General features: G+C 45.0%; 1 protein-coding gene across 3 annotated transcripts; it reads right to left on the minus strand.

Moving 5' to 3' along the window:
• Window positions 1–23,900, minus strand: TSC22D2 (TSC22 domain family member 2). 3 transcript variants are annotated; one of them, XM_066556680.1, is made up of 4 exons: window positions 21,732–23,898; window positions 9,091–9,162; window positions 2,372–2,423; window positions 1–1,616 (listed from the first exon to the last, which is right to left on the minus strand). In XM_066556680.1, the coding sequence occupies exons 1-4, from the start codon at window positions 23,672–23,674 to the stop codon at window positions 1,377–1,379; spliced, it is 2,307 nt and encodes a 768-aa protein (XP_066412777.1). In that variant the 5' UTR covers window positions 23,675–23,898; the 3' UTR covers window positions 1–1,376. The 3 variants fall into 3 exon arrangements, with proteins under 3 accessions (XP_066412777.1, XP_066412778.1, XP_066412781.1); XM_066556684.1 differs by having other exon boundaries at window positions 1,503–1,616; window positions 9,054–9,162; window positions 21,732–23,900; XM_066556681.1 differs by lacking the exon at window positions 9,091–9,162.
• Between the last annotated feature and the right edge of the window lie 4,049 nt (window positions 23,901–27,949).

The following is a 27,949-nucleotide window of genomic DNA, read 5'->3' on the forward strand; positions in this document are numbered from 1 at the left end:
TTCAACAAAACTGGTTTAATTTCAGAAAATGTGTTAAAATATATATATATTTGTACATCAATTTGACACACTGCATTAGTTTACACAAATGATGGTCTTTTTTGAAACTGTATTTATGAAATGTACATTTTTAATTTAAATACTCAGTATACACTGCATTTAATCTGCATGTTGCATTTATTAAATACATTAAATCTGCAATGTAACAAAACGTTTTCTGCATACGAAATTCAAAACACCATTTTAAATGAACAAAAGATGGCTCACTTCATTTATTTGTTTTAACAACTAGTGCCTAGCACACTAGCTTAGCTCCACCAACACCAGCTGTTCTTTCTCTTTATTGACATTGTTCACAGACTAGTACATATTACACTAAGAGTGCTGGATAAAAACATGAGGTACGGAAGTGGTTCAAAGATTACAGGTCATGCAGATCATGCGAGACAGCAAAGAAAGTTGTGAATGAGAAAACACTAAATAAAAAATACATAAAGAATGTGCATTATAAAATAAAAAAAAAAAACCAAAACAACAAAACAAAAAATCAACAACCAACTCAATTATACAGCTTTGCTTCTTTGGTTACAAAGTAGGTTGAACAATTTCACAGCTTTTTATTCCCACCCAAAAAACCAAACCAAAAACGAAATGTCAAAAAGCAGAGGAATCATGGCCCCCTTCTCTCTATTAAAAAGTAGAAACAGAAATGAGCAAAGTTTTCTTCATCAAAATAGCCCATCACTTATTTATTATATCACAAGGACTGGTGACTACCTGTACAGATGCACTATGGTCTTCATACTTACACTCTATACAAAATTTACATTCAAGCTGGATCTTTACTACCGTAAATAAATACCAAAGGTCAATTGCCATTAGTGTTAGAAATATGCCAGGATTCTTTGTTCAATTATTGCCTAGACATTGTATCTATTAACGCAATCCCATCTATCATTTTACCCATACAGACGTTTATTAAAAAAAATTCAAAAGTTCTGTGACATTGTTCATGTACATTATGAAAATAGCAGCCCTGTAATAAATAAAACAAATAAATGAAACTAACATAGGCAAATGTTACTTATATGAAAAGAACAGTGGCTCTGAAGAGGAATAGTTGCTCCTTACCAGACAGCAAGGCCCAAAGCAGCCCAGGAGCAATGGGAACCTCGGAGAGCCACCCCGCGGTGACAGAGCTCCGTGCTGCAGCCGGGGACGAGCCCGGGCCGCGGGGCCCTGCGCGGCCTCCGCGCCGCCGCAGCGCGGCCAGGGCAGCTCCGCAGGGCGATTGTCTAATACTGAAAAGGCCAAACACACAACAGAAGCAGGCTGCTCGCTCGGGCTGAGCCGGCGCAGGCACCGGACGGGCCGGCTCACGCCGAGGAGACGTTGGGCTGCGGCGGCTGCGCGGGCGGCGGCTGCGCCTGAGAGGAGCTGCTGGGGCCGGCCTGTTGGCTGGAGAGCTGGGATAACTGATCGTTGTTGGAAAGGGACTTTAACAGTGCATTTTCTCGTTCAAGTAAAGAGTTTCTTTCAACTAATTCTTTTATTTGTTCCTTCAGAACTTCCACTTCTTCTCTCACTGCATACATCAAATGGCTTTTCACTAGATCCTGCAAAGAACAAGTGGACAATTACACCACGGGAAAGAACAACTTTCCTTCACCCCAGCCCCAGAACTTACTGTTACTGCTTTCGCTGCAGTAAGCCTGGGAAAAAAAAGCACTCATCACCAAAAATTTATGAATAAATCAGCCTTTGAGCACAAACAACCCAGCCCTTATGTGAAGTGGGCCTGATATGAAAAGCTTTGTCTCCAGCACTCCAGTCACTTCAGTTCTGTGGAAGCCGAGGAGAAGAGTGACGCCCCAGCTCCTCAGAAGGAAAGCACCTGCTCTGATGCTGTGACCTGGGGTATGGGTCTGTGGTACACAGGCCCAGCCACTGAGGCGTATGAGAACTAAATCAACAAGAAAGCTTTTACGCCATCACAAGCAAAAATCCAACAGCTCTAACTGAAGCTGAGCAGTGTGTTAAGGATGGCCACTCAGAAAAACCAGTAATGAACTTGGCTAGAGTAAGAGACTGAAATATGCACTCTATTTTCAGCACTCCATGTTCAATCACCTTGTTCACAGCAATTTGTAAGAAAATTAACTGAAAAATATTTCTAGGCCAACACTAAAAGCAATAATGCTTTGTGGTCATTCATAGATGATATAGAAAATCCTTTATTGATGCTCTCAGTCTGACCCACCTGGAAGGATATCACAGAGAAGCCCCAGAGAAACACAATAAAGCAGGAAACTTATGTTCAGTGATGAACCACATTAATCCTGTTAGAAATAACAACTTATATTTTACTTACCATTGCCTGTTCTATTTTGTTGTCAATGGCAACAACACTTGCACCAGAGGCACTGTAAATACAATGAGAAAACTCCGTGAGCGGTATTGAATCACTCAGGTCAAACTGTGCACCCGCAGGACTCCTGGATCATGCTGTCACTGGAAGGCTGAAGCTTAGAGTCAAGAATCCAGTATACACTCACAGGGGGGTGTCCCATGTCCCTCCCACCCCACCCCACCCAGCTGCCCAGTACAGTTGTGACTCACAAGAAACACTGCTCCTTCAGTTTATATGTTGTCATACTGGGCTTATGACACCCATAACCATAAAAATGCATTAGAATAAACACTAAATCAACTGCTTTAATTCCTGGCCTCATTTACCAGCTTTCTTCACTGAGGGAAAAAAAAATTCATGGGATATTCATCAGATTCTTACCACTACCATTATTTCTTCCAAACTGTTTTTCTAAAGCAATGAAGAAAACATCCTGTTTTAATACCTGTTCTCTGGACTCATTTGAGTCCACCTTCCAGGTAAGGAGCTCCTGGCACAGCACTGCCCCTGCAGCCTGTGGCAGCAACCGGCAGGAGGGCGAGACAGGACCAGAGCCCTGAGCCCGCAGCCACTTCCTGGCTCCCAGTGAATTCTGCCAGGATCCTGTCTGACAGCTGACAAACACACGGCCATGGGCCACAGCTAGGGCAGCTTTGTTCCACAGACACGCACACTGCTGCAGGACATCTACCAGCACACCTCAGTACACTGTGAAGATGTTAATTCCTGTGCCAACAGCACCCCAAACTGGGATCTCTGCATCCTGTGTGACAGGAATCCAGCCCTTAATAGCCAGGGTCTGTTTCCAAGCCACGCCAGAGGCGCACAAGCCAGTCCCTCACGGGCAGCTCTGGAGTGGGATTTCAGCAGGCCAGGGTGCCCTGTTCCCCCCAGACTCTGGCTTCTCCGTTCAGAGAGGAGCTGTGGCTCGCCCCTGGGCACGCAGGGCTGCGGCCTGCAGCAGCCACCTCCCCACCCTCCACATCAGCCTCCCATGTCCCACCCAGCCCCGGTCTGACTCTGACAGTAGCTCCTGGGCTGTGGCAGCCCCACCAGTGAGAGCTGCTGATAACACTCCCAGCCATGGACGTGGCTATCAGCATTGTGCAGCCGCGTTCAGTACACTTAACACGGGGAAAATGCGAGGGTTGCAGTCATGCTGGAAAACTCGCCTCTCTGGAATTGTGCAACTCACCAAAACCAAGTGCTAAGAAAAAAATCACTCAAGGCTTTTTACAAAGAGTATGGCAATGTGCTCAGCAGTACAAGTGACAGATGTGAAACACGGCTCAGCTCCTGAAAAGCGATACTGGTCAGAGAAGTTAATTTTAAGGGCTCCCACAGAACCATCAGCACTAGAACTGGGCTTTTACAAGCGGGGGGCATCAGGTTTGCAGACTGGGGGAGTAACAGCCTCTATTTCTACTGAACCAATCTTGAAACCCAAACCAAAAGCACCGAATACCCATTTCAGAAGATAATTGTTCCAATCTCTTACTGTCTTCTAAGCCTCTTCCAAACCCTATCTATGGTAAACCTCCTCAGAATAAAAGCTACTTATAACTCATGCCAAGGGAAGTATGCCTTTTCATGCTGAGTTAACATATATCATCAGACTCATCTGACACATTGACACTTCATGAACACAGAAGTATCTGTGTTCGCGAACCACAAAATCCCCAAGACTCCATGTCCTCTCACAGTCCTTCATGGACACCACTCTCCAGATCAGATGAGGCAGCTCTGAAGAGGTAACAACAAGAGGAGGACAATTAAAGCAAACTGCACACTTGGCAGTGGGATCTACTTCCCCATCTCTGCACCATAATCGTACAACTTTTGTCAAGACCCATCTAGTCAAACTTGAGATTGGAACTTTGTTCTTCTATCCCTGTTTCAGCTACTTTGTAGTGTGATTATTTAAAACAACAAACCCCACTACATGACTCTAAGTAAAGGCATTCAAGCTGTCCCATGAGAAAGACAGGCAGCCTTCCCTGAGCCTCCCAAAGAGCTGTACCTGCGTGGCATGCTGCAGAGGCACCTTTCCTGTGTGTACCTTGTGCTCTGAGCTCCCCTCTGCCTGTTGGGTGGGTGTAGAAGCTGTCCCTCACTGCAGTGTGACTGGAATGAGCCAGGGAAACCACTGCTTTACCACACACACTCCACACTTGACATGTCACCAACAGTGCTGAAAGCTCTAAGCAGCTTTACACACAACTTTGTAATGTTCTTGCTGCTCCCATCCCCAGAGCAGCTGTGCTAGGACTGAGATGCTGAGTCTGGATTCCAGCCCTGCTCCCTGCACACATCCTAAGTGCCAACTTCAGCAGGCAGAGGCTGGCACCGTGCAGACCCCTACTCGCCCACCCAGGAGAAGCTCCACACTGACACAGGGCGCCCCAGTTTGCCATCAGGATGAAACCAGTTGATTATACTTCATGCCACTTTCTCAAAGCAGATGAGAATTAGATGTTATGGTAGCACAATCCCACATGATTTTGTTCTTTATTCAGCTGACAGTGCTCCCAACACCAAGCAGCTCCTACGGGACATTCATCAGCAGAGCCCTCCAGTGACAGCTGCTCTCATGGGAAACTCCAAACATGCTGCCAAATCTTAAAATTTTGTATATTTTTCTCAAATCCTAAACTCTTGACATCAAATTCCAGTTTGCATAGAAATATTTTTATCCCATGGCTGCAGAATGACATTTATAAATACAATCCAGACCTTATGAAAAGGCCAGGAATAAACCCAAAATATCCCTTAAACAAGTCTTTTTGGATGACTGAATGGAGAGAGAGTCTGACACATTCTGTGAGTGCACCATCCACTGTAGAGCCAATGCCTCAACTTGCAAATCCTGGAATCAGAAGAGGAAAGACACCATTTAGCTCTTGTAAAAAAAGACCAATTGCTGATTGCTCCAAGAGCTACAGAAGTCTGACAACTATTGTCAAAACTGCAAAAAAATCCACATCAAGTACCACAGGGCAGATGAAGGGGTGCATTAGGCATGTAATACTTGTTTTTAACAGCAAAACCCCCATCCCATACTGAGCTTCTGCAGCCCACGAAGTATCAAACACATACACTGAACATGGCACACTTAATTTTGACGTGGACCTCCCAGTTAAGGTCATGTCCATAGAGGCTCTACCCAAAAGGATGCTATATTGGTACATCAAGTTCACACTGAAGCCCACAAGGTACATGGCAAGATTTACAGTCAGCAATAACATCAAAGGTGCCCCAAGCACAGTTTGTCATTCCCAGAGACGCACAGTAATCCCAGTGTTTTCCTACCTTATACACCAGGTAGACAAAACCCCATTTTGTCAGAGAAATCCTCATTTTGATGGTTTAAAAAAAATCTCAGCAGCTTTTGTTTTACCTACTAAATTGTCTTTATGTCAACTGACAAGTTCTCTCACTTTTCCCATTGTGGGAGAAGGGGGAGCTGAGCGAGCGGCTGCATGGAGCTTAGTGCCAGCAGGATTAATCCAAAACACCCCTTTTTGGCACCCAGCATGGGCTTGGAAGGGCTTGAGGTAAGGACAGATTTGACTGGGATGTTCTAGACTGAATGGATTGCTGTTCCTTCTGTGCAGCTATTGCCTGGAAGCTCCTGTGCTTGCCATGGGCTTGCTTGCCTGAGTCTCTTAGAGCCCACTGCTTGCTAGTGGCCACTCTTTGCTCTCACTGCTGCCACACTGCTCTTATCACCTCACTGCTGTGCCTGGAACACTTGATAACAGCCACTAACTACCATGTGCCCGGGCTGGCAGGTGCCCAGGGCAGTGCTGCCACACTGGGCAGGCTGCAGCTCCAGCCCTGTGGCCATTTATTCCTTCCCCTCATTGTTTACTCATTTATGAGCTACTGTCTTAGCACTGGTTGAGCTTTTCAGTCTACCCAGAGAAATCTTTTCTATTCTTTCAAGAGTTAAGGTCTATTTAATTGGCCTCCATCCCATAAAGAGGTTTTATAATGATAGCATCCCAAGCAATCCAATCACCTATCCAGCCTGGAAAGAGGATCTGTGTGAATTTGCAGACTTCCATTACTGTTCTTTGTCAAAGCCATGTGAGAATGTGCAACAACCTGAGGCAGAACTCACCACCTCAGGAGTTCCCACACACACTTTGAGTTAATTTATATTGTGAAGGCTTAATGCTTCACATATAAATGCAATGGAAACATAAATCCTACTACTTTAAATTCAAGATTCCAAATAATGTCTGTGCTTTAGGCAGACCCACCTAAAGCTGTGCACCTTTACTGTGCAAAGACAACCCAGGCCCAGAAGAGCAACCACCCAGACTCATGTGGACATGCCAAGAAGCCACTATTCCCCTTCTCAAATCACATCAGCTGAAAAAACCAACACACGAGACCTGTGCCTCCAGCAACACCCATGCGAGCACTGTGCATGAAAACATCCCTGCTAATGTGTCAGTAACAGCAGCATCTCCCTGAGTGCCACCAGCACTCTTCCTGCCACAGCATGTTGGTGAAAAATAAAATAGTTTCTATTCACCGGAGCAATTCAGCAATCTCTCTCTATTGCAGTATCATGTGTCTACCTAGGCTGATTTCAGCAGGTCCCCAGAGACAGCTACTCATAGGGGAATAATCCATATTTGTTAGAAAAAGTACTAGAATTACACAGAAAGATTTTCAGTTTACCCTGAAGTCTCCTAAGTCAAGCCCCTCAGGTTCACAAAGTACTTCTGAAAGAACTGCAAAATGTAATTAAGAGCTCACTGCCAGCAGCCTCATGGTCCTGGTGCTCTGCAGTGTGTCAACCCACACATTTTGTGATGGGCAAACAAAGGGACAAGTCACCTAAGTTTCTTGTTTTCACAGCAGCAATTTTTCTTTCCCAAACCAGAGATGCCAAAAAGAAGCCCCACACCATGTTCTTGCTAGAGCCCCCACTGTGTCCTGCCCAGCTCCATCCTGCAAGGGTTCCACCACCAGCTCACTGATGGCCCTGGTGTTCCCTCCACCAGCTTTTACTGGAAGTTTATAGCTGACAGCTTCTCTGTTTCAGTCATCCAGTGAAGGAAAGATGCCTAATGTGACCTTAAAATCCAATAACTCAGGTATAAATGCAAAACCTGCAAAATCCTGTCAAAGACTTTGGAATTTGAACGGATTATAAGTTTAAAACATGTATCAATCCTGATGAATTGCATTCTATGTTCTCACAAATGCTTGTTTCTAGCACAAAGAGTTCACTGGCAAAGATGCAAGGTTATTTTAAAGGTAACCATTTACATTCTTCTATCTGAATTTAATGTTTTATATCCCACATTTCCAGCATTTGCTTCAGGCATTGTACATAAACGTCAGATTTGTGAAGCCTCCATCTTAATAATTCATTATTTGATTTTAGGGTTTTTTGAATTAGCTTCCTCATCTTAAGCCTTATTTTGAGGCATGAAAATAGAGAAACAGCTGAAGGCTAGACCACAAAGTGACCTTTTGGTCTACAAACCAAATGTGTATTCTAAGCCCTGAAGTTCGTTCCAGTGAAATAACAAAGTCCTTGAAACCTAAATACCAACTCTGTTCCATAAATACAGGGAAGTGGCATCATCCAGAGCTTGAAGCAAGAACATAAATTTGTCCAACTTACTGCTGAAAAAGGAAGATGTGCTTTGAAACTGAGCTTAATGCCAGCACCCCAGCAATACAAAATAATTTTTAAAAAAGAGCAGAACACTGAGCATTACTTATAACCTTCATCATTGTGCAGTATACAAACTATTGCCAAGCAAACTTTAAAGGATTCAGTTGAGCTGTGCAAGTTGAGAAGCCTTTCAAGTCAAATACAGCCAGGACAGTGACGAAATGGTTATCAATACTTCAACAGCCAAACAAAATTTACATTCTACACAGCTTGTTAAGCAGAAGTTTTGACAAGCCAGAGCAGCACAAGGCATTAAATCACATCATCACTAGGACTTTGACTTAATGCTGACAAAAAAAAAATCCCTCAAAATCATTAAAGCACAGGAGAGAAACAGTTTGCAGCTACTGATGAATTAGTAATGCACCTCTCTCAAGTCTATCCATGCCAGATAAGACTTTGTTGCACTTCACTGCAGTTTCTCACCGTGAGTTCAATGCTAACCTTGGAGATTTACTTTGTCCTTGTCACAGTTCACCTCTGTTCCCCATCCAGCTTTACTTGAGCAGAATGAAAGTAAGCCAGAAAGCTTTTTTTTCCTGGTTTAAAGATATATATATATATATATATCTTAACTTTGCCAAAATTGTGTTTAAATGTAGTATTTTCACAATGTGTTTTCTGATATAGGACTCAATGCCAAAAAGTTTCCTCTTTTGGAAAAGGAAATTGAATATTTAGGCAAAGCTCGCCTAGGAGCTGACTAGCATTAAACTCTGAGCTTACACATCATGTATGATACATGCATAATGGAAGAAGAAAAAAAAGTCATGTCATATTTTAGAGTTTAGTTCCATGTCTCAGAACAAACACTTCACTTCCATGACCGCTTTCACCTCTTCAAACTGCAGAAGCCCAGTATGGAGTTGTGAACACAGGCAGCAGTTGTGTGCAAACAACAACAATGAGAAACTTGCACAGAGCAAAGCAGTTCATGCATACCTCAGCATGTATGCATTCCATACTCAAGCATCCATACCTATCCCAGGTGGTCTTTGACTCGTGTAACTTGTTGAAATGGAACGCTTGGTAGAATGCAGTTGACGGATTCCTATGAGATCCAAGAATCAGACAGACATATTGAAAATGGGTACGTAATAAAAATACCAACTCTCTTAATTCAACCTGCATTACAAAGTGAATTAGCTGTCCAGACAGGTTAAACTAATGTTTGAAAGGCCCTACTGTTTCTATGAGTTTGCATTAAGGACACAAGGATCCAAAACAAAATAGCAATTCTCCAGCCCTATGGATTTTCAGGCTATAGCAAGCTGCTCCTTTACAAAGATGAGACTGTAAGGCCAAAAATAAGACATCTCCTGTCCTGCTGGCAACACTGTATATAGTTTAGCTGACCACCACCCCAATGCCAAACATACCTAAACCCAAGAGACACCTTTTCCATTTTTGGTATGTTCCAGACTACCTCTGCACACAGTACCCAGTGTTTCCATCCTACTTAACCCCCTGCTTTGTACTCAAAACAGATGATTCCTTCAAGGGGACCTGGAAGTCAGAGCTCAATGCACCACATTCAAATTACGACAGATCAAGTTACAACTGAAAAACAGATCCAGCTAGAAATGAGAAATGGAACATCAAGTACCTTCGTAAGCACCTGTCAGCCACCTTGCCCTTCCCGAGGTGCAGGAGGGCAAGGGCTGATGGAGCCCTGCCCTGCACTGCCCAGAGTGCTCTCACAGCCACACGGCCAGAGCACAGCCCCCCTCTTGCTGAAAACCCTACCTGTGGCCCCGTTCCAGTGCCAGGGGCAGCCTCACCCTCCCGCCTCAGCCCCACCATGGCAACTACACTGACAGTGCAATTAGAACATTCTACCTCTCCAAAGTCTCATCTGAACATCTGTTGGGAAGTGGATACTGGATGAAGCACACGCTTCTCTGCTGCCAGTGGCTGCAGCAGCGTTACACTGAAGTTACAAACTCCCTTCCTCAACTGCTCATCCTCACATGGGCAGAGCTACGCCAGCCCTAGAGACAAAGGCAACAGCCTTGCTGAAAGATCTTCAGACATGCAAACGTAAGTTCAAATTCCTTTTAGAATCTGTTTTAAAATGAGATGTTTATAACGCACTGGAAGCACAGGTATCAATCCCTTTTCTAAGTTAATGGCAAGAATATTTCTAAAAACAACAGTTTTCAAGTTAATTAATTATTTCAACTGAAATACAATTACTGCATAATAATCACATAAAATAAAACAAAAACATCACAGAGGCAGCACCATAACAAAACACTATCAGAAGTAATTAGATTCTCATGGCAGGTGTATACCAAAAATCTTGGAAGGATAGTGGTATTTGTGTATCAGCAATGATCAGGAAGTGTCTGAGTTTAAAGTGTCTGTCACTCCTTCTCCCACCTTCAGTACTGTACCCTTCAAAAAAAGAAAATTCACACAAGTCTGGAATTTAGCTTAAAATCTGCTGCAGAAGTTGCTTGATTGAAACTGATAAACACCATCCTCCTATGTTGGTAATATCCACATTTTCTTAAGAAGCACTGCACACAACTCAACAAATAATTACAGGAAGAGCAACACAATAGCTAAAGGACATTGGTGTAATAGAACTTCACATGTGGAAAACAATTGGCATCTGCAGATCAGGAGAGCACTTCAGGCCCAGGCTCTTCTTTCTAACGCAGCTGTCAGGAGCATGTACAGTCCCCTCCTCGGAATGAGGCTGTAAATAGAAAGTCATTTAACTTCCAAGATAAATTTACTTGTAGCATATAAAGTCATGTTGCTACTGTTAGGTATAAAAAGTGGTTTATAACCACACAGCATGTATTCCATATAGTCTATTTTTGTACTGATACACTCTATGCTCTGTATTTGTGTACTGTTTTTAAGCAAGCATCTGAAAAGATATGGAAAAATTTTCCTTATTAGATTCTCATTTGTAACCCCTACTGTTGAAATTGCTTTTGCATTACTTCAGACAAGTAAGAGAATCTTTTCTACTCCACAGCTATATATTTTAAAAATAATTAATGGGGCTGTGTGTACCTAAACAGGAAAAGTAAATCCACAGAGGCATCATGAATGATGCCTCACATGCAGATCTGAATGAATATGACTGAGTTTCAGACTGATGAGGCATCTAGTTTAACCATAAGAAACAGTGAAAGGTTAGAGAACAACTAAAATGCCTTTCTGCTTGCAGAATCAACAGAGAAAACAGCTTACAGGAGCACTAAAGCCTAGCCTGCTGCTGCTGTGCCACAGCTGCAGCCCCACAAGTCCTTCTGACACTGCCCTAAGTGAAGGCAGGGACAGCCTGGACCAGAAGAGCAGACTGCCTATGTCTCTTCCCTGGCAGAATGCCAGGTCTGAGGTCAGGACTCGGTCCCGGTCCTTGCAGAGTGATGCAGAGGAACTGAGAGCCACACAGGACAGAAATGTCCCAGATGCTGATCCAGAGAAATAGCAAGCACCTCCCACAGAAGGTACTCCAGAACTTCTCTTCCTCCATCTCTGGTGAGAGACCAGGTATCCCCAAGGGTACACGGGCTGAATTTCATTCCCAGCTTAGTACACTTAAACATTTGAAGTGTATCTCAAGTGGCCAAAAATGCCTCTAGGTCTCTCTAAACAAGTCCTACAACATATACTGCATCTTTAAAAGCTCATGAATGCCAATATTCACAACTCACTCCCACACTCTTGTTTCTAAGAACAGTTTTCACACAACAGGAAATTTGATCCAAATTTAAAGAAGGAGAACTTACTCAGATCGCATAATGCCCAGGTCATCAAGCTGTCCCTTTAAAAGGGAAGCCTAGACCTCATCCCAAGTCTCATGTCACTGTTGGAAGTGTATCCTCCCACTGCAATTCATCTGGACAATATTCCAAATACAAACTTCATCCTTGAAGGCTCTGTTTGCTAGAAACCATGCTTGTGAAAGCTGGCAAATCATCAAGTATACAGATAAATGCCTTTTGGTTCAAGTAATGATACTGGCTTTGGACTGGGTATCAGCCCGACCACAGATGCCTTTTTACCAGCTACTTCCTTTGAAAGAAATAGTAAGATCATTGTTCATGAACAAGTCCCAGTTCAAACTACTGACCAACCTCAGAAACTGAGGGCAACAACAAGAACACATGTAAAATAGCACTTTTTTCCCGATAAAAAAATCAATATCAATTCAGACAGTTCTCTCTCAACCTGAGCTATTTTCTTTAGGTTTGAGAATAGGAAAAGGCCCAACCACCTGTCTTTGAAGAACATGAGAACAACAGGTCAGACAATCCACGCTCAGTACCTCTAAGGAAAACCAAATAAGAACAGAAGTACATATTCACGACCCAGACAGAAGCAAGCACACATGGGTGACCTTTACAGAAGCTCACTTCAGCCATAATTCCCTCTGAGAGCAATTAACAGGTCTCATATAGAAAGCCACAGGAGATGTGACCATGTCATAAAATCAGTTGCACTTTTAATGCCACCTTGCGTGACATTTTTGTTGGTAACAAAAGGCTGTTTACTGGGGTACTATGACCTGCAATGGACACTGATTACAGCTGCTCTCAAAATTACAGACTTGGGAGGGTTCATCTGAGATCTGGATGAGGGATTTGATGATCACTTGATCACAGTTTATCAAGAAACTTGCAGCATAGCTTATGGCATTTTGAGATTATGTTTACACTAGTAACATAATTCCTTCTCTATCCTTCTCCTTTTAAATGATGTTTCACTTTATTTTTAGCACCTTCTATTTAAAGCAGCTGCAACTTTGAATTAGCTTTCTTTCATAAGACTCGATCTACAGAACAGCAACTGGAGCACAAAGCTTTGCAGGAGAAAACTAACAGGGACTAAATGTGGGGGAGTCAATGCAAAATTAAGGAAAATAACATCTCAAGCTCTGAAGCAATGTGTTTAATTGCACATTCTGTTCATGCAGTTCCTTAAAGCCATTATACTTGCGATATACACCCTAGAAGACCAGCAAGAATTCAGAGGTTTAACACTCAGTTTTAGGTGCATTGTAGCTACAGATAAGAGGAAAGGCTGACTCAATGACCAACCCACATGACAGTTTTTGGGACAGTGGCTCTCAAACACCACAACGGATTTAAAGGGGTTTCACACGCTACTACAAAACAAACATATTGTAACAACGTAGAGAAAGCACACTGCAGGGAACTGATCTTCACTGAATAAACCAAAAGCAGTAGCCCATACTTCTTCACCTTGCTCTCAAAAGAAGATTTTGGCAAACAATTTCCTGCAGTGACCAGAAGTCTCTAAGGAGAAGGAACTACAGAAAACTGCCTCAAATACACAGAGTACGAAGTCTGGCAGAGGCACTTCACTGATCACTTCCCTGCTCTGTTCAAACACTGGCATCAAGCTCCCCCTGCTCTGGGTGGGCTTGAGTATTTCAAAACAATACCAGGAATATTTTCCAAATCCTACCAAGGTTATTACTTGCTTTATGTAATTATGTGATTTTAATAAATAACAAAAAAAATTAAGTTTCATTATTACCTATACTGGGTCATAACCATACACTAATTCTGAAGGAGCTTTGCTGAAGAGTTCAAATAGTGAATTCTAGTATGACTATTTAATACTAATCAGAGAAAGAATACAACAATCTTCTAAGTATCTTGTTATTCCTGATTTCAACAGCTGCAGCTCAAAGCTCTGGAGTCCAGTTCTCTTGGGTCCCACAGATTGGTCCCCAAGGCTCAGGAGAGCTGCACACAACTGTAATCGTAACAGCTTTATGATTTCCAGATCCAGTGATGACCCTTTCCATCCTCAGCATGCTGCCTTCCCACTGCCCAAAGCCAGGCTGGGTGCACTCCTGTCCCAGCCAGGCACTCAAGGCTCTCCTGCTCCTCCTGTCCCAAACCCCACTGCCACAGACGAGGTAATTAACACAGCTCCTGCTAATGGAGCGCGGCTCTTCTGTGAAGGCTGTCAGTCAGGCTGAACTTTAATTACTTCATCTTACAAACTGCGTGAGGACTAATCTGAGAGCTTCTGTTCTTAAATCAAAATATGTAACAAGCTAAGATTTTTTGTACTAATGATTTGTCTTCTCACTGGATATAATAAACCTTCGGTTCTTGGAGGGAGGATACAGAACAAAGTAGTCCACATGATGCACAGCTTGGCCTCCAGGCAAAAAAAATCTACAGCAGATCACATTTTCAGTGAGAAACTTACGGATTACAAGCTGAGAACAGCAATGCAGAAAGTCTGCCTGATCTAGTCAGGGATTCTTGCCTCTATCAAGTAGCTTTCAAGAAAAGCCATAGAAAAACTCACCAATATTATCCATGTTTGAATGAACTGAGAAAAGTTAAAAAAAAAAAAAACAAAAAAAACCCCAACAAACCAAAAACGAAAACCAAACAAAGTCTTATTGATAATAACACCCATGGTCACAACAAACACTTTGAACTCCACTTCACATGGAGTGGAGCCCTTCAGCATCTACTGATACCTGCCAAAGAATATCATAATGCCATCATACTCTCCTGCAAATTACCCCATCCATTCAAGAGAGCACGCTCTGAGTGCTCCTACCCAGCAGACCCTGATATGCTGGTATAAAGGAGGGAGCAAAATAATAAATTCAGCATTTCTGAAATAAAAAGAGCCACATTTGCTAGTATTGCATTATAGATCCAAAAATCTGCAAAACCCCTCAAAATTACTGACTTTTATACAACATGGCTGGTAAAGAAAAGGCATGTATTTGCATGTATGAACTTGTTATTGAAGATGATCAGGCTCCTGCTGCCTGTGATGCCCACAAAACCTGATTTTCTCAAACACAGTGATAAAGGGAAAGGTGCCTGTGATGTCTGATGAAAGTGGCCCCGCGTAGTGGAACAGGGCTTGAATATTCATTCTCAAATAAAACTGCACTAAAATGAGATTTTTTTCCCCCACTAAGTTGCAGTGACACTTTCAGCTATTTCAGTCATCTATAAACACAAATGGCTCCTGTTTTTTTGACAACAAAATATTTCAGTATCTGTGGGGGGTAAAAAATGAGTGGATAAAACAGCTTTAAGCAGACTCAGATGAATCCCACCTGTCCTACTCATGTGATAATGGTCAGGAATGCATGTATGAGCAAACGTTTCAAATTACACATTTGACTTTAAAAAAAAGATGTTAGATCCTAGGCCACGTATGGCACTTTGTTTTTACACAGAATATTATAAATCTGTCTGCCTTCCCACAACATTTACAAAGTCTCTAACACTCAAGTTTCAGGCCAGCTTGTGCTGTCAGTGAGTGCTCACCACTTGGTTTACAGAAAAAGTATTTTTAAAAATGCATTTGTAGGGTTGGTCAAGGTATTTACAGGCCTTGCACCCACCAAAGAGTGCTCGACATAGGAGACATTCCCAGGAGCTCTCATCCACACCCCTACAAAAATAGCCAAAGTAACTTGATGGAGAAGCAAGCAGGGTTTTTTAACCCTCATTTCTGACCACCTTATCCTCTAATGGATATGATATCTGCTTGAGATGGATGCAAAAGGTTCAGATACTGCTTTCAGTGAAGTATCTCATCTCCTATCCAATCTACACTCCTCCCCTGCAAGCTCACACCCCTGCCCCACTCCTCCCCTCCCAGACAAACGGGTCAGGACTCTGCCCTCCCTGCACAGGGGGTGAATGCCGTCCTGGGCTGCACAGGGCAGAGTCCAGCAGGTGGAGAGAGGGGATCCCTCCCTCCCCTCAGCACTGCTGAGGCCGCACCTGCAGGGCTGTGCCCAGATCCCACGTCAGTTTGAACCTTTCCTGTGTACGAGACAAACCCACCAGCTGCCAGTGCGACTGACAGCTGACACCTCTCCAGGGCACTAATTAATGTTTCTACCTTCTCTCTACACTGACAAAAGCACTCAAGCAGGCTGGCACAATTCAAATACATCCTTTATAGCTTCAAAGGGAGACCAGATATACACTCTCTTGGACTAATTTTGTCTTGATTGACAAAGAAAATTAAGACAAGCGTATAGCTGTCCTTCATGTGGCCAAGTAATTCACCTGCCCTGCCTGAGTGAAAATAGACTATCCCATAAGGAAAAGATTTCCTGGCACTTAATACACATTCATATTTATGAAGTGTGAAGTTTAAAGACGGAGTAATTTTCAAGAGGAATGAAAGTACAACCTTACTCTGCACTTCAAGTGACCTCTTATGTCTGGAGAGTCTTCACAGAAGACAGTGGCTTTAGCAGTTACTATAAATACTTTTATCTTTATACTTTGTCAAATATAGGAATAAAAGCAGACACCTGTGCTTGACAATCTAGATTTACTGAACAGACCCATCCAGATGTACTTTAGCAGGAGGAGCATCACAAAAGTTTAAGGAATCGTTGCTGACACAAAGCACAAACAAGGTTTGCACTTCTCCTGAGCAAGAGAAACTGCTAATTGCCAGCTTTTAAGCAGGAAAATTAATATACAGCCTCAACACACAACAGGCTGATAACTCAAATATCCAGTAGAGTAACAGGAAGCAACTCCTTTTTACTATAGTGTCACCTGAAGTCATAAAAATTATCAGCAGCTCCCATAAAAATGCAGCCTCTGAGAACTTTCAGCCCTTCTGGTGTCTGAGAGCAGTTTGGTAGTCCTGCCTTTTCAAAACATCCAAATACTTCAATATTCAGCTTTTAACAAGAAGTTTAAAACAGCTTCCATAAAACATATGCTGTTATTTCTGTCATACGGACAGTACTCAGAAATCAGCTATGGAACATCTTTTGTAGGAGATGAGGAAAAAACTAACCCCCAGCAGCTGAGCAGAACACTCGTGAGTCTGAGGTACCGGGAACCTCTCCTGTCAGGGCTGGTCACTACAGTCTTTGAAACAACCTGAAGAGTATCACTGTGAATTTCTTTCAACTACTTTCCCCATTCCCTCCTTTTAATAACTCTCTCATCTGAAACACTTGTACCCCATTAATTTTAAGAATCTATTGACTCCTCCTTAACAAAGGCATTTGAATGTTTAAACTGGGAAACAGTACTGTCAAACAAGCAACCACAGTTTTGTTTAGCTATCTTGCACCACTCTAAAAGTGACTGCACAGCACGACAGGCTTTCTACCGTGCAGAAACCCATGCAGTGCTGCAGTTACCTTTGGTCATGTTTGTTATAGAAAGTATAGCAAGCAGTGAACACAACCAACTGGAGTTCCTTTGCATTAACCATCGTTTGCTGCCATGAGCTGCAGAGGCCACCCCAGAAGTCCCAGCTCAGTTTTCGAACTGTCCATCAAACCAAAGGCTCTCCAGGCTCTGGAGCGTGTCTGTCCAGGCCTCATTCCCACCTGCTTCCACACACACTCACAAACACGGGCCTTCAGCAGGAGAGCTGAGAACAAGTCTGCAGCTGTAGGAGAGCTCAAACCTCTGTAAAGTTTATAAGCAAGGTGAAGAAAGGGATAACACTGCAAACTAATGCAATTCAAGTGCCATGTGCTGGTAGGTACTTGCAGAAAACTTATTATTTTTCTTTAGGAGCACAATAAAATATGCATGTAGGGCAATACTTAAATGATCCCATGCCCAGCTTTGTCTGAACATGGTCTCAAGAGCACAGTTCTCCCAGCAGTTAGTGCTCCACACGAGTACGTGATTTAGCTGAGCTCGCAGCCACGCTGCCGAGAGCCCTGCACAATCAGGTTCTCAACAGCTCAGCTGCCATAGCTGACAGTTCACAATTGCAGCCATTCATTAGTGTTCCTGGAATACAGCCGGAACAGTTCAAGCCGGGCAGTTATCTCTGGAAAATGATCTATACTCTGCGCCTTTTCCAACAGCCCCAGTAATATTTTGCCCCAAAAGTCTGCCAAACATGTAGGAGGTTTGAACAAGCTTTCTCAGTAACATTCTTTTAACAGAAGCCACATATTTCTTTTCCCCCAAGAGCCAAAATAAAGTTATTAAGCCAGATGAAATATTCTGCTTGTCAATTACAAATTTGTGTATACATGGGCATAAGGGCAAGCAGAGAACCTGACACACACTGATACCAAAATCCTCTCAGGTGCTCTAACTGCCCTCCCTTCAAAATAATTAGTACTAGTGTTGAAGTCCAACGAAAGAGAGTCAGAGCAATTTTGAGACCTAGTTCCAATAATGGTTTTACACAATTAGTATTTTCCCTGTTTGAGACAGCAATACCCACATCTGCCTCAGTACCAGTACTAGCTCCTCCATCCTTTAATACTGCTGCAGCTTATTTTATTTGCAGCCACATTTAAAGAGGAAAATGTGTTATGCGGTAAAGATTTCATAACTTTCACACACAATTTTTTCTTTTTAAGAGCTTAGCAATTTGGACACATCAACTGAAATACTGGCTTTGCTTTTCAAGGAAGGTGTGACACACTGAAGGCTTTTTTCTTTTTCATTCTTTTGGGCCACCTATCCACCCTTTCTTCCCCCACAGACAAGATTTTCCAATTAATTGATTCTTCACTATTCATCAGGTCAATGCAAGAAACCACAGGTTTTTAGACTACTGACAAGGTGTACTGGGCTATGGGAACATGAAATTAAAAGTCTTTGGGCAATGGCTTGGAAGAAAGCAATCTATAAACATAGTTCTCTTTATATATCATACTAGATCACCTCCACCCCTAATAACCTTAGATGCTGTTCGATTTAAAACAGCAGACTATAAGATAGGAGTAATAAAAAAAAAATAAGTTTCAGAAATACATTAACTGATCAACTTTTTACATCATGTTTACTGTATTACCAACATGCTGCTTTCAAAGAATTTCCATCCTAACTATTTTACCTTTAAAACAGTTCCTCTTCATATTCAGAATGGTAACTTTCCAGGTAAATCCAGGGTATTGAGAGCTATACACTACTCCTTGATGAGTCACTGTTTTAGAAGATGACTATAGGAGAATGATCTACGCAAGTCTGTGAAGCTTCAAGTATGTGCAAATATTGAAGTATAACTGAAGGTGCCAGAAGAAACATGGATACCTGCCTCCACACTAAGCCCCCTTTCTGGGAGTGTTACAGATTAATAGTACGGAAGACAAAGAGAAAAATGATTTCCACAGATTTATAGCTTCTATGACCACCAAGTAACCTCTCTGAACTGAGCTGTGCGCTAACTTCCTGGACCTGCCAGCACAAACCATGACTCATGATGTATCAGCTCCCTTTGTGCTTTAATAGCTTTATCAGTGTCAACCCCCAGCCTATTAATGACACTTGAAGGTCTTCATTAACTATTTCACCACCGATTCCAGCAGATAAGGCAGCTGGGCAAAGCCCATGGGAGTGGCAGCACAATTTAAATGGCTGGAAAGGGGAAAAAAAGCAGGAGCAAGAATAGAACAGCAGACAAGCAGGAGACAGTTTTACAATAAAGCCTTCCCAGAGAGTAAAGCACATAAAAACCAAAGCTAAAACAGCCTTAACAAGCTGCTAGGTTTTCATTCTCACCTTTCTCTGTCTGAAGCCAGTGCAAATCAGGCTACTGTTTGAGGGGAGCAAAGAATAAACTTCCATCTACTGTCTCTGTATCTATCTCCTATGTTATGTATGAGGTCTAGGTCTGCTTAAGGTGAGCTTTCACGGCTTACCAGAATCACCTTCCCAGCTAGGAAAGACTCTCACACCGTACATGTGCTCCTGGCTTTCTGACAACCCAGCACACAGCACAGTTTTATCACCCAGTGCAGAAGCTGACAAACGACACACAGGCGCTCCTTCACTGATAACCAGACTTTCGTTTCTCTACCGAACACCACAGCATGGCCTACCAAAAGGGCACACTGCATTCAGACCCCACTTCCATTTCTTACTCATGGCAAAGTGTCTGAAAGAATCACTTTAGACATGAATACCATGTAAAGCACCACTGCAAGGTGGCAAGCTCAAGGACTAAACTAGAAAATTAACTTTAGGAATCACTGTTCTGGTAAGAGCACCAAAAACTGACCCACTGGATTGCCACACAAAGTTACATAACCCCTGATTTGAGTAAGCAGAATAAGTTTTTCTCTATCTTTACACAGAGGTTATTAAGTTGTCACAGACAATCATGTTCATTGCCACAATTTATATTAAGTATTAGAAGCTATGGAAAACAAATGCAAAATGTATTCCTTTCTTTCTGATTCCTGAATCAAGAGAATGATTAAACACCAGACAAATTGTCTTCTCAAAAAACACTGAGCTATGAAAAGAACCCATCAGCTTGAAATCAAACCTTACTTGCACAAGGCAGTTTGTCAGCCAGATTAGCAGTCCTCTTAAGGTGGGCAAACTGCGAGTAAATTTTAAACTTTTAGTTAGTCCTTTACCACTTTATTCAAAACCAGCACAGGTTTCCAAACCACAGCTTTTCCTTGCAGAAAAGCACAGCAGTTACTTTCTCAGGCACAGCGTCAGCCAATGCTCCAGCGAGCACAGGCCTGCATTAAACCTGCAGCCTGAACTCACCATCCACTTTGAGGTGCTCTCTCCATGCACTGCACCCCAACTCCACAGACACAGCTGCTTCACTAAAACATCCTCAAAGCAACACTGACATATTATCTTCATGTCTGGTGCTGTCTCAAGGTGAGAGAAGATTTACAGAGAAATTCACCATAAGATCTGCTCTTTAAAATGGACTAATGCCTGTTTTTAAAAACAAGTAACACACATGTATTCCCTTCCTCCAAACTGCAGCAATTCTGACAGTAAATGTCGGGACTTAATTTCAGTGCTAAAACACTGCTTGATTCTTCTTTCCCTCAAAGAAGTCAATCAAGTGGTCTGGCCTTCAGAGCAGTCTGACGTGTCCATGGGAACAGCAGCCACACACCCACTCCCTCTCTCAGGCCCTCTTAGGAGTCTGCTCACACCACACCCCTCTGTTACAAGTTATAGTTCCAAATTACTTTCCAACTTAAAAAAACTCACTGTAAGGTTGTACTTCCCACCGTGTCCACATCTTTGCCCAAGTGGTGTCTGTTTTCTCAGCACAAAGGACCATTCTCTGCAGAGCTTTCCCTGCATACGGATTTGCACACAAATCCACATACAAGTGCAAGTACTTTCCTTACTAACTGACACTATAAAGTGTTAACTCCACAGCAGGGTAAAAATCAAGAGTCTATGTTAAAAGCCCTGAGATAGCACCACAGAGATTTAACACTGCAATACAGTGTCATTTTAACCCAGCTGCCATTGAAGTGCTTTATAATGCATTCAGGAAAAATGAGAGAACAACCCTTCTCACAGCCTCAGTCACTGGCTACAGAAATACAGCTTTCAGTCTTCTGATTTGGAAGAGGTAATATTATTCATGCATTAAGCAGCTTCCAGGATACTTTGTACCCCATTTTGTGAGAAAATAATCACACTCACACCCTGCAAAAAACAAGTACAATTCACTACTGGCCTAAATACTTTGCTAAGGTTTGCACTCTTAAAATAAAAATACAGTCCAGGTGAACCTCAGCATGACCTTCTGAAAATAAGAATTTACAAAAAACACTGGGCAATTACTTGAAAGTTGACTTCCCCCCCCCCCCAAAAAACACAGTTCTTTTTTATGGCATTATAAAATAATTCATACCTGTCTTCATCACCATCAACAGGAATGGATATGCCAAAAACAGAGCTGGCAAGACTGTTCATTGGAGTACTTGCAGGTAACTGAAGAGGATTTGCTAGAGTGTCTGGAATGGGAGGCTTCACAAGAGGTTTATTTTCAGCTATAAGAGAAAGTGGTGGCTGAGGTAGGGGTTCCGATTTTCTTCTAGTATCATCAATCTGGCCTACTAAGGACTGGGCCTGGGTCTGAAACTGTCCGAGGCTTGCCTGAGGCAGACTGGCGGGTGCGTTGGGCGCACCTTGCATCATCGAGTGTCCGACGTGCTGGGACTGGACTGCGCCAGTGCTTCTGCTGGCAGAAGGGTGGCTTGTCAGCTGGGACTGGACCAGCGTAACAGGGACGTTTGGCATAGCAGCAGAGGCCGTGGTGGACACGCTAGGCACACTTGTACCGGGCACAACCGCAGGCACGCTCTGAACTCCAGGGACCACAGCATGGGGGGCACCAGGCATTCCCGACACTTGACTGCTTCCCCCCATTGGATGCTGAGTCACAGATTTCTGTTGCACAACCCCCGTATGTCCAAGGCCTGGCTGCACCACACCTCCCGGCTGCGGGAGGGCAGGCTGACTCGCTGGTGCCTGGCCACTCTGCAGCAGCCCCGATCCCTGCCCGACTGCTTCGCCGGGCTGCGCTGACACCCCCATCACTGGCGCTCCCACAGCTGAGGGGTTCTGGCCCGTCACCTGCCCCACAGGAAGGCTGGAGGCCACAGTACTTGGAGCAGAGCTTGTAGTAGCCTGCTGAATTGCTCCTTGAGACTGCATAATTGTCATGTGCTGCATGTATTCAGCCTGCCCAGGAGACTGCGTCGGCAGTAGATGCACTGGTGGAATCTGGGACTGAGAATAAGCAAATTGTTGAGGCTGAGTCACTGGTATGTTTGCCTGCTGCACCTGCTGCTGGGCCACAGGAATGCTTGACTGCCCTACTGTCACGTTTGGAGGTGCCATGCCTTTCCCGTTGGGTCCAGCCTGTGAAACACCCTGTGGATTTACCTGTGGCTGTGGTTGCTGTGGCACTATCATTTGCTGACTTGCTCCTGAAGCCCCAGAAAACACAGGCTGAGCAGTACTCTGAGGCACGGCCCCACCTACGGGCTGTTGCTGTTGCCCAATGACAAAATTAGGTTGCTGTAGAGAGGACTGGTTCATTTTCTCTGTCTGAAGCAGCTGTGACACAGCAGCCAGGGAGCTGTCAGCTATAGAATCGGGGCCATGGGCTGATGCCGGCACAGTGGAGATCACAACAGAGCCTCCTGTGGCACCGAGGCCACTGTCCCTCTCTTGAGCAGCCTGCTCGAAGGTGCTGCTGTGCCTAATGCAATCTCCAGTCCTGCCCAGAACACCACCACCATCTGAGTCCCGGTCATAGTACTCCATACACGTCCATCGGCCTCGCCTGTAGGGCTCCCCAGTACCGTGGTCCAGCTTGATCACCCTGAAGCGTGAGCTGCACGCAGCAGCCGCCGTCTGAGACATGGCCCCGGGGGCAGTGGGTGCCTGAGCACTGCTGCCTCCCCCCACAGCAGTGCCAGGAGCAACAGCTGGCAGGGGCACAGCCGAACTTTTGGGCACAGCCCCCCCGTTGGGGCCTGCAGCCACCCCAGCAGCAGCCACAGCCAGCTGCCCGTCCAAAAGGAGATTGGGAGAGACGCTGCTGGGAGTTTCGGCCTCGCCCACGTTGTTCAGAGTCTCTTCGGAGGAGCTCCGCTCGCAGACGTCCTCGGGGCCGTAGTCGGTGGCTCGGGAAACATCAAAGATTTCAGAAGACACGTCCTCGGTGCGGGACTCATCCGGGTCATCCAGGCTCTCGGTGTCCTCGGTGATGCTGCTGGCCACCTGCGCCGTGGTCACGCTGGTGATCTGGAAGCAGCTCTTCTTCTTGGCCGGCATCTTGGACATGTTTCCTCCGCAGGAAGGGGTTCGGCCGGCCGTGGCGAGGCGAGCGGGATGCTAGGGCGGGCTGTCACGGCGTGCCGGCCGGGCCCCCGGCGCTACCGTACATCCTCCGGCGGCTTCCTGCGGCGGGCGAGGGGCGGCGGGGCTCCTCCTCTTCCTCCCTCTCCGCAGCCCTCTTCCCGCGGCCGGGCCTCCTTCTCCTCCCTGCCGCCGCTCCGAGCGCGCCGCGGCTTCCTGCGGGCCGCAGCAGCGGGCCCGCGGCCCGCCCCGCGCGAGGGGCCCCGCGCTGGCCGGGCGAGGCCCGGGCGGCCCCGTGTCCCACCCCCCCCGCTGTCTCCGCGCTCTACCTGGAGACCAGCGCCAGGCGCATCCTGCTCGCAACCGGCCCGTGGGCTCGCCCCACGGGCAAACCCCCGCCGCGGGCGGGGTGCCGGCGCCGCGGCGGCCCGGGGAGCGGCGCTCAGCGGCCGCGGGCGGGCGGACCCGCTGCGCTGCACCGGCCCCGGAGCTCCCGGAGCGCGGTAGGGCCGCGGCTCCTCTCGCCCAAGATGGGGCTCAACTTGTGCGCTGCACCCTGGGAGCGACGTGGCCACGCCCCCGGCGGGTGACGTCACGGCCCGGCGCAAAGCAGCGCAGCGCGGCGCGGGGGTGGCTGGGGAGCGCGGCCTGCGGGGGACAGTTGGGATATGGCGGCGCACGCCGAGTTCCCCCCTCCCCCCCGGGGGTTGGTCGCGCCCGGCCGCACACAGCCCCGGCCGGCGGAGGGTGCGCGGCCCCGCCGGAGCGCCGGCGAACGCGAAAGAGCGCCCTCGTCGGGCGGGGTCGGGCAGCGCTCCCGCTGCGGTTGGACCAGTGCCGGGCCCGGGAGCTGCGCGGCGGCCGCGGCTCGGGGCCCTGACTGCAGCCCTGACCCGCGGCACCGCGGCCTCATTCCGGCTGGAACGGACCGCTGAGACCGAACCGTGCGCCATGCCCACCTCGTTACCCAGCCCAGAGCACTGGGTGCCACGTCCAGCCCTTCCTGGGACACCTCCAGGGATAGGCACTCCAAACCTCCCTGGGCAGTTCTAGTGCCTGACCCCCCTTTCCATGGGAAAATTCCTGCTGTGCCCACCCTGAGCTGCCCTGGCCCAGCCTGAGGCCGTTCCCTCTCCTCCTGTCCCTGTTCCCTGGAGCACAGCCCGACCCCCCGGCTGTCCCCTCCTGTCAGGAGCTGTGCAGAGCCACAAGGGCCCCCCTGATCCCCCTTTTCTCCAGGCTGAGCCCCTTCCCAGCTCCCTCAGCCCCTGCTGGTGTTCCAGCCCCTTTCCCAGCTCCGTTCCCCTCCCTGCATGCGCTCCAGGGCCTCCGTGCCCCTCCGGGCTGCGGGCCCGGGGCGGACACCGGCGGTGCCTCAGCAGGGGACGGTCCCCGCCGCTCCCCGACGGTCCCCGCGCTGCTCACACCCCGGCCGGGTGCCGCCCTCAGGAGCCCAACAAGGAACGGGCTAGTGTGGTCTAGCAAAGAGAAAGGGAGATTAATAAAAGTAAAATACTCAAACGATAAGGAGCAAGAATGAATAAGGTGAACTGATTCACTAACAAACCAGAAAGGTTTCTGAAAAGTCAAGTATGAAAATTGCTACAGCCCACAGCCAGGTTAGCCAAGATCCACACAATGGCCTTGCAAGCGTTACACTGATAATATTTTTGCGATGTTGAATTAGTGCTGCACAATATCCCAGTATGTTGGGCACAAATACACTGATATTTTCATTAAGTGTCAAGCATGTACATATTCCTTTTTTTCCTTCAAGAACAACATTGGCCACAGTTAGCTGAAAGGAATTCCCAGGTGCCTGCTGTTTGTGCGTGCGAGCGCCGGCGCTGTGGCACCCTCCCGGTGTCCGTGTGCTGGTTGTTTAGACCTGGACAGGACAGATGGAGCAGGCAGGGAAGGGCCGCAGGCTCCCTCTCAGTGCTGCTGTGTCACCTGACAGAGGTTTGGGTAAAATTCTCCCCGCTCTCTCCATCACCTTCACCATTACACTCTTCACCCCCATACAGGTGTCAGTGGCAGTGAGACCCTTAGTGGCTTTCCTTGTGGTTCTCCTGTTCTCACTGTGGGTGATTTTACATATTTTACATATTTTGCCATTTAAAGATCATGCACCAGTCATGTGAAAGAAGTATCTCTCACACAGCCTCTGGCCTGGGCAGAAATGCCCCCACAAGTGATAGAAGACTGAAAAAGAAGCTGTTCTGGAGTGTGATAGCTCTAGATATCCAGTGAAAATGGCACTACAATGTTCTGTTTGTTTCTAGAATTTTAAATGGTCAAAAGGTGGTGCTTCCACTGATGGTGGCTGAAATCTGTGTGTCACTAGCACACACTAAACCCCTGAATGCTTATGGAGTGCACACAGCCCCACACGTGCTCACACCCAGAAATGAATGCATGGCTGGATAAAGATGTATGTTAATATATATTATTATGTATGTTGTATATTAATGTGTATGTATATATATATATATATGCATTAATATATACATTATATTTATAATATATAATATATAATATATATCTATAATATATAATATATATCTATAATATATTAATGCATATTAAATTATTGTATTAATATACAGTGATGTATATTATTGTATATACTATATATGTTGTGTATATTAATATATATTATTTATGTATGTTATATATTATTATACATTAATATTCATGTATACTAATAGGTGTATATGTACATTTAAGCTTTTGAAAAGCCCTGATATAAACTTTAAAATTACAATGTTTTTCAAAAGAAAGATGTAGGAATATTAAAAGGAGTCAGTTTATTAGTATCTAGAGTGCATGGGTTCAGATCTATCAGCCTTTAATGACATTAGGTGATTACTGTTGGAGACGAAAATCTAGCCTGGGGATGCCATTGATCTGACAACTAGGGCGTCTACTCAAGTGTCAGGAGTCCTGGCTGAGACTGTTTGAGGGGAAGTCAGTAGGAAACGTTCAGGGGATTGTTTTTATCTTCAGTCTCACCCCTCAGTTGGTATTGATCTGCAGTATGGCCCTGTACAAGTTATTTTTCATTATTTGATCTTCATTTTTTTCTCTCCCAACTATCATCTGCCTTATCTGCAGATACAGAGAACTGCTGAGGGCTCCACTTACCATTCTTTTGTGTGTTGAGTACTGAGACCTAAATTTTAGTCAGGTCATCTGATACTGTCTTAGCAATAGTAACATACTGGCACAGTAATGAACAAGTGACAAGCAGTTTATTTTTCCCTAGGGTCTTTTCAAATTTGAGGAGAAATTTAGGAGTTACTAAAACCCGGGTATTCTAAGAGTGCACTCTGTTTCTGATGACCCATATCAAATCCTGCATTAACTATAAATTTTAAAATAAACAGTAGTATAGCAATTCCTTACTGTAAACTGTACATTTTCCTTTTTATGAAACTTGTGGTTCTAGACAGTAAGACATTGACTCAAATTATTCTTGTTTTTAAGACTCCTCTAAATTACCCCAAATAGTCACAATCCTGACTGAGATGCAATTGTAATTTGAATTTCAAGTTCTTTTGAATTTCAAGCTGTAAGACACAAGACCTGGAAGACAAATACCAGGTTACAGACTGCTGGAGGGGAGAAGGGCACAGAAAATGGCAAATCAGTTATTTGAATGTCTAAGTGGGATTTTTGCATTTATAAAGGCCACTAACTATCCAGAGAACCATGAATAGTACCGCAGTATTTAGCTTCAGGCTCTTAAAGTTTCATGTGACAAAGAGCACAGAATTTTCCTCTCCCCTGACTCCAAAAAAAATTGCTCTTTTTGTCTTCGTAGTGTTCATAGTCTTCTACATGGGAAATAATAAGCACTAAATCCAACAACTAATGAAAAAAAAAATAGGAATGACAAGTGAGAAAGATGGACACTGTTTCACACATTGAAACACATCGAAAGGGCAAGTAGAAATGAATGGACGTTATGAAATACCATCAGCAGTTTTTAGCCTGATCCTGACCCCTCTCAAGTCAGTGGCAAAACCCATCAAATGTTAGTGGCAGGTGTGTCTTTCTTTACTGAGAGATGTTAAAATCTAGGAGTACATTTGTACAGATCAACAGACAGGCCTTTGGCAATTAGGCTCTTCTTCATGATGGGCACCTTTACTTTTTCTGTAGATCTTGTGCTGCACACAGTTGTGGTGTTTGAATAGGAGCAGCTCCTCTAGTCAGAATGATAGGTCAAACACCACTGTTCTGTAAATGTAAATT

The sequence above is a fragment of the Molothrus aeneus genome, chromosome 10 (assembly GCF_037042795.1).
Source record: "Molothrus aeneus isolate 106 chromosome 10, BPBGC_Maene_1.0, whole genome shotgun sequence".
In the NCBI taxonomy this organism is placed as follows: Eukaryota; Metazoa; Chordata; class Aves; order Passeriformes; family Icteridae; genus Molothrus; species Molothrus aeneus.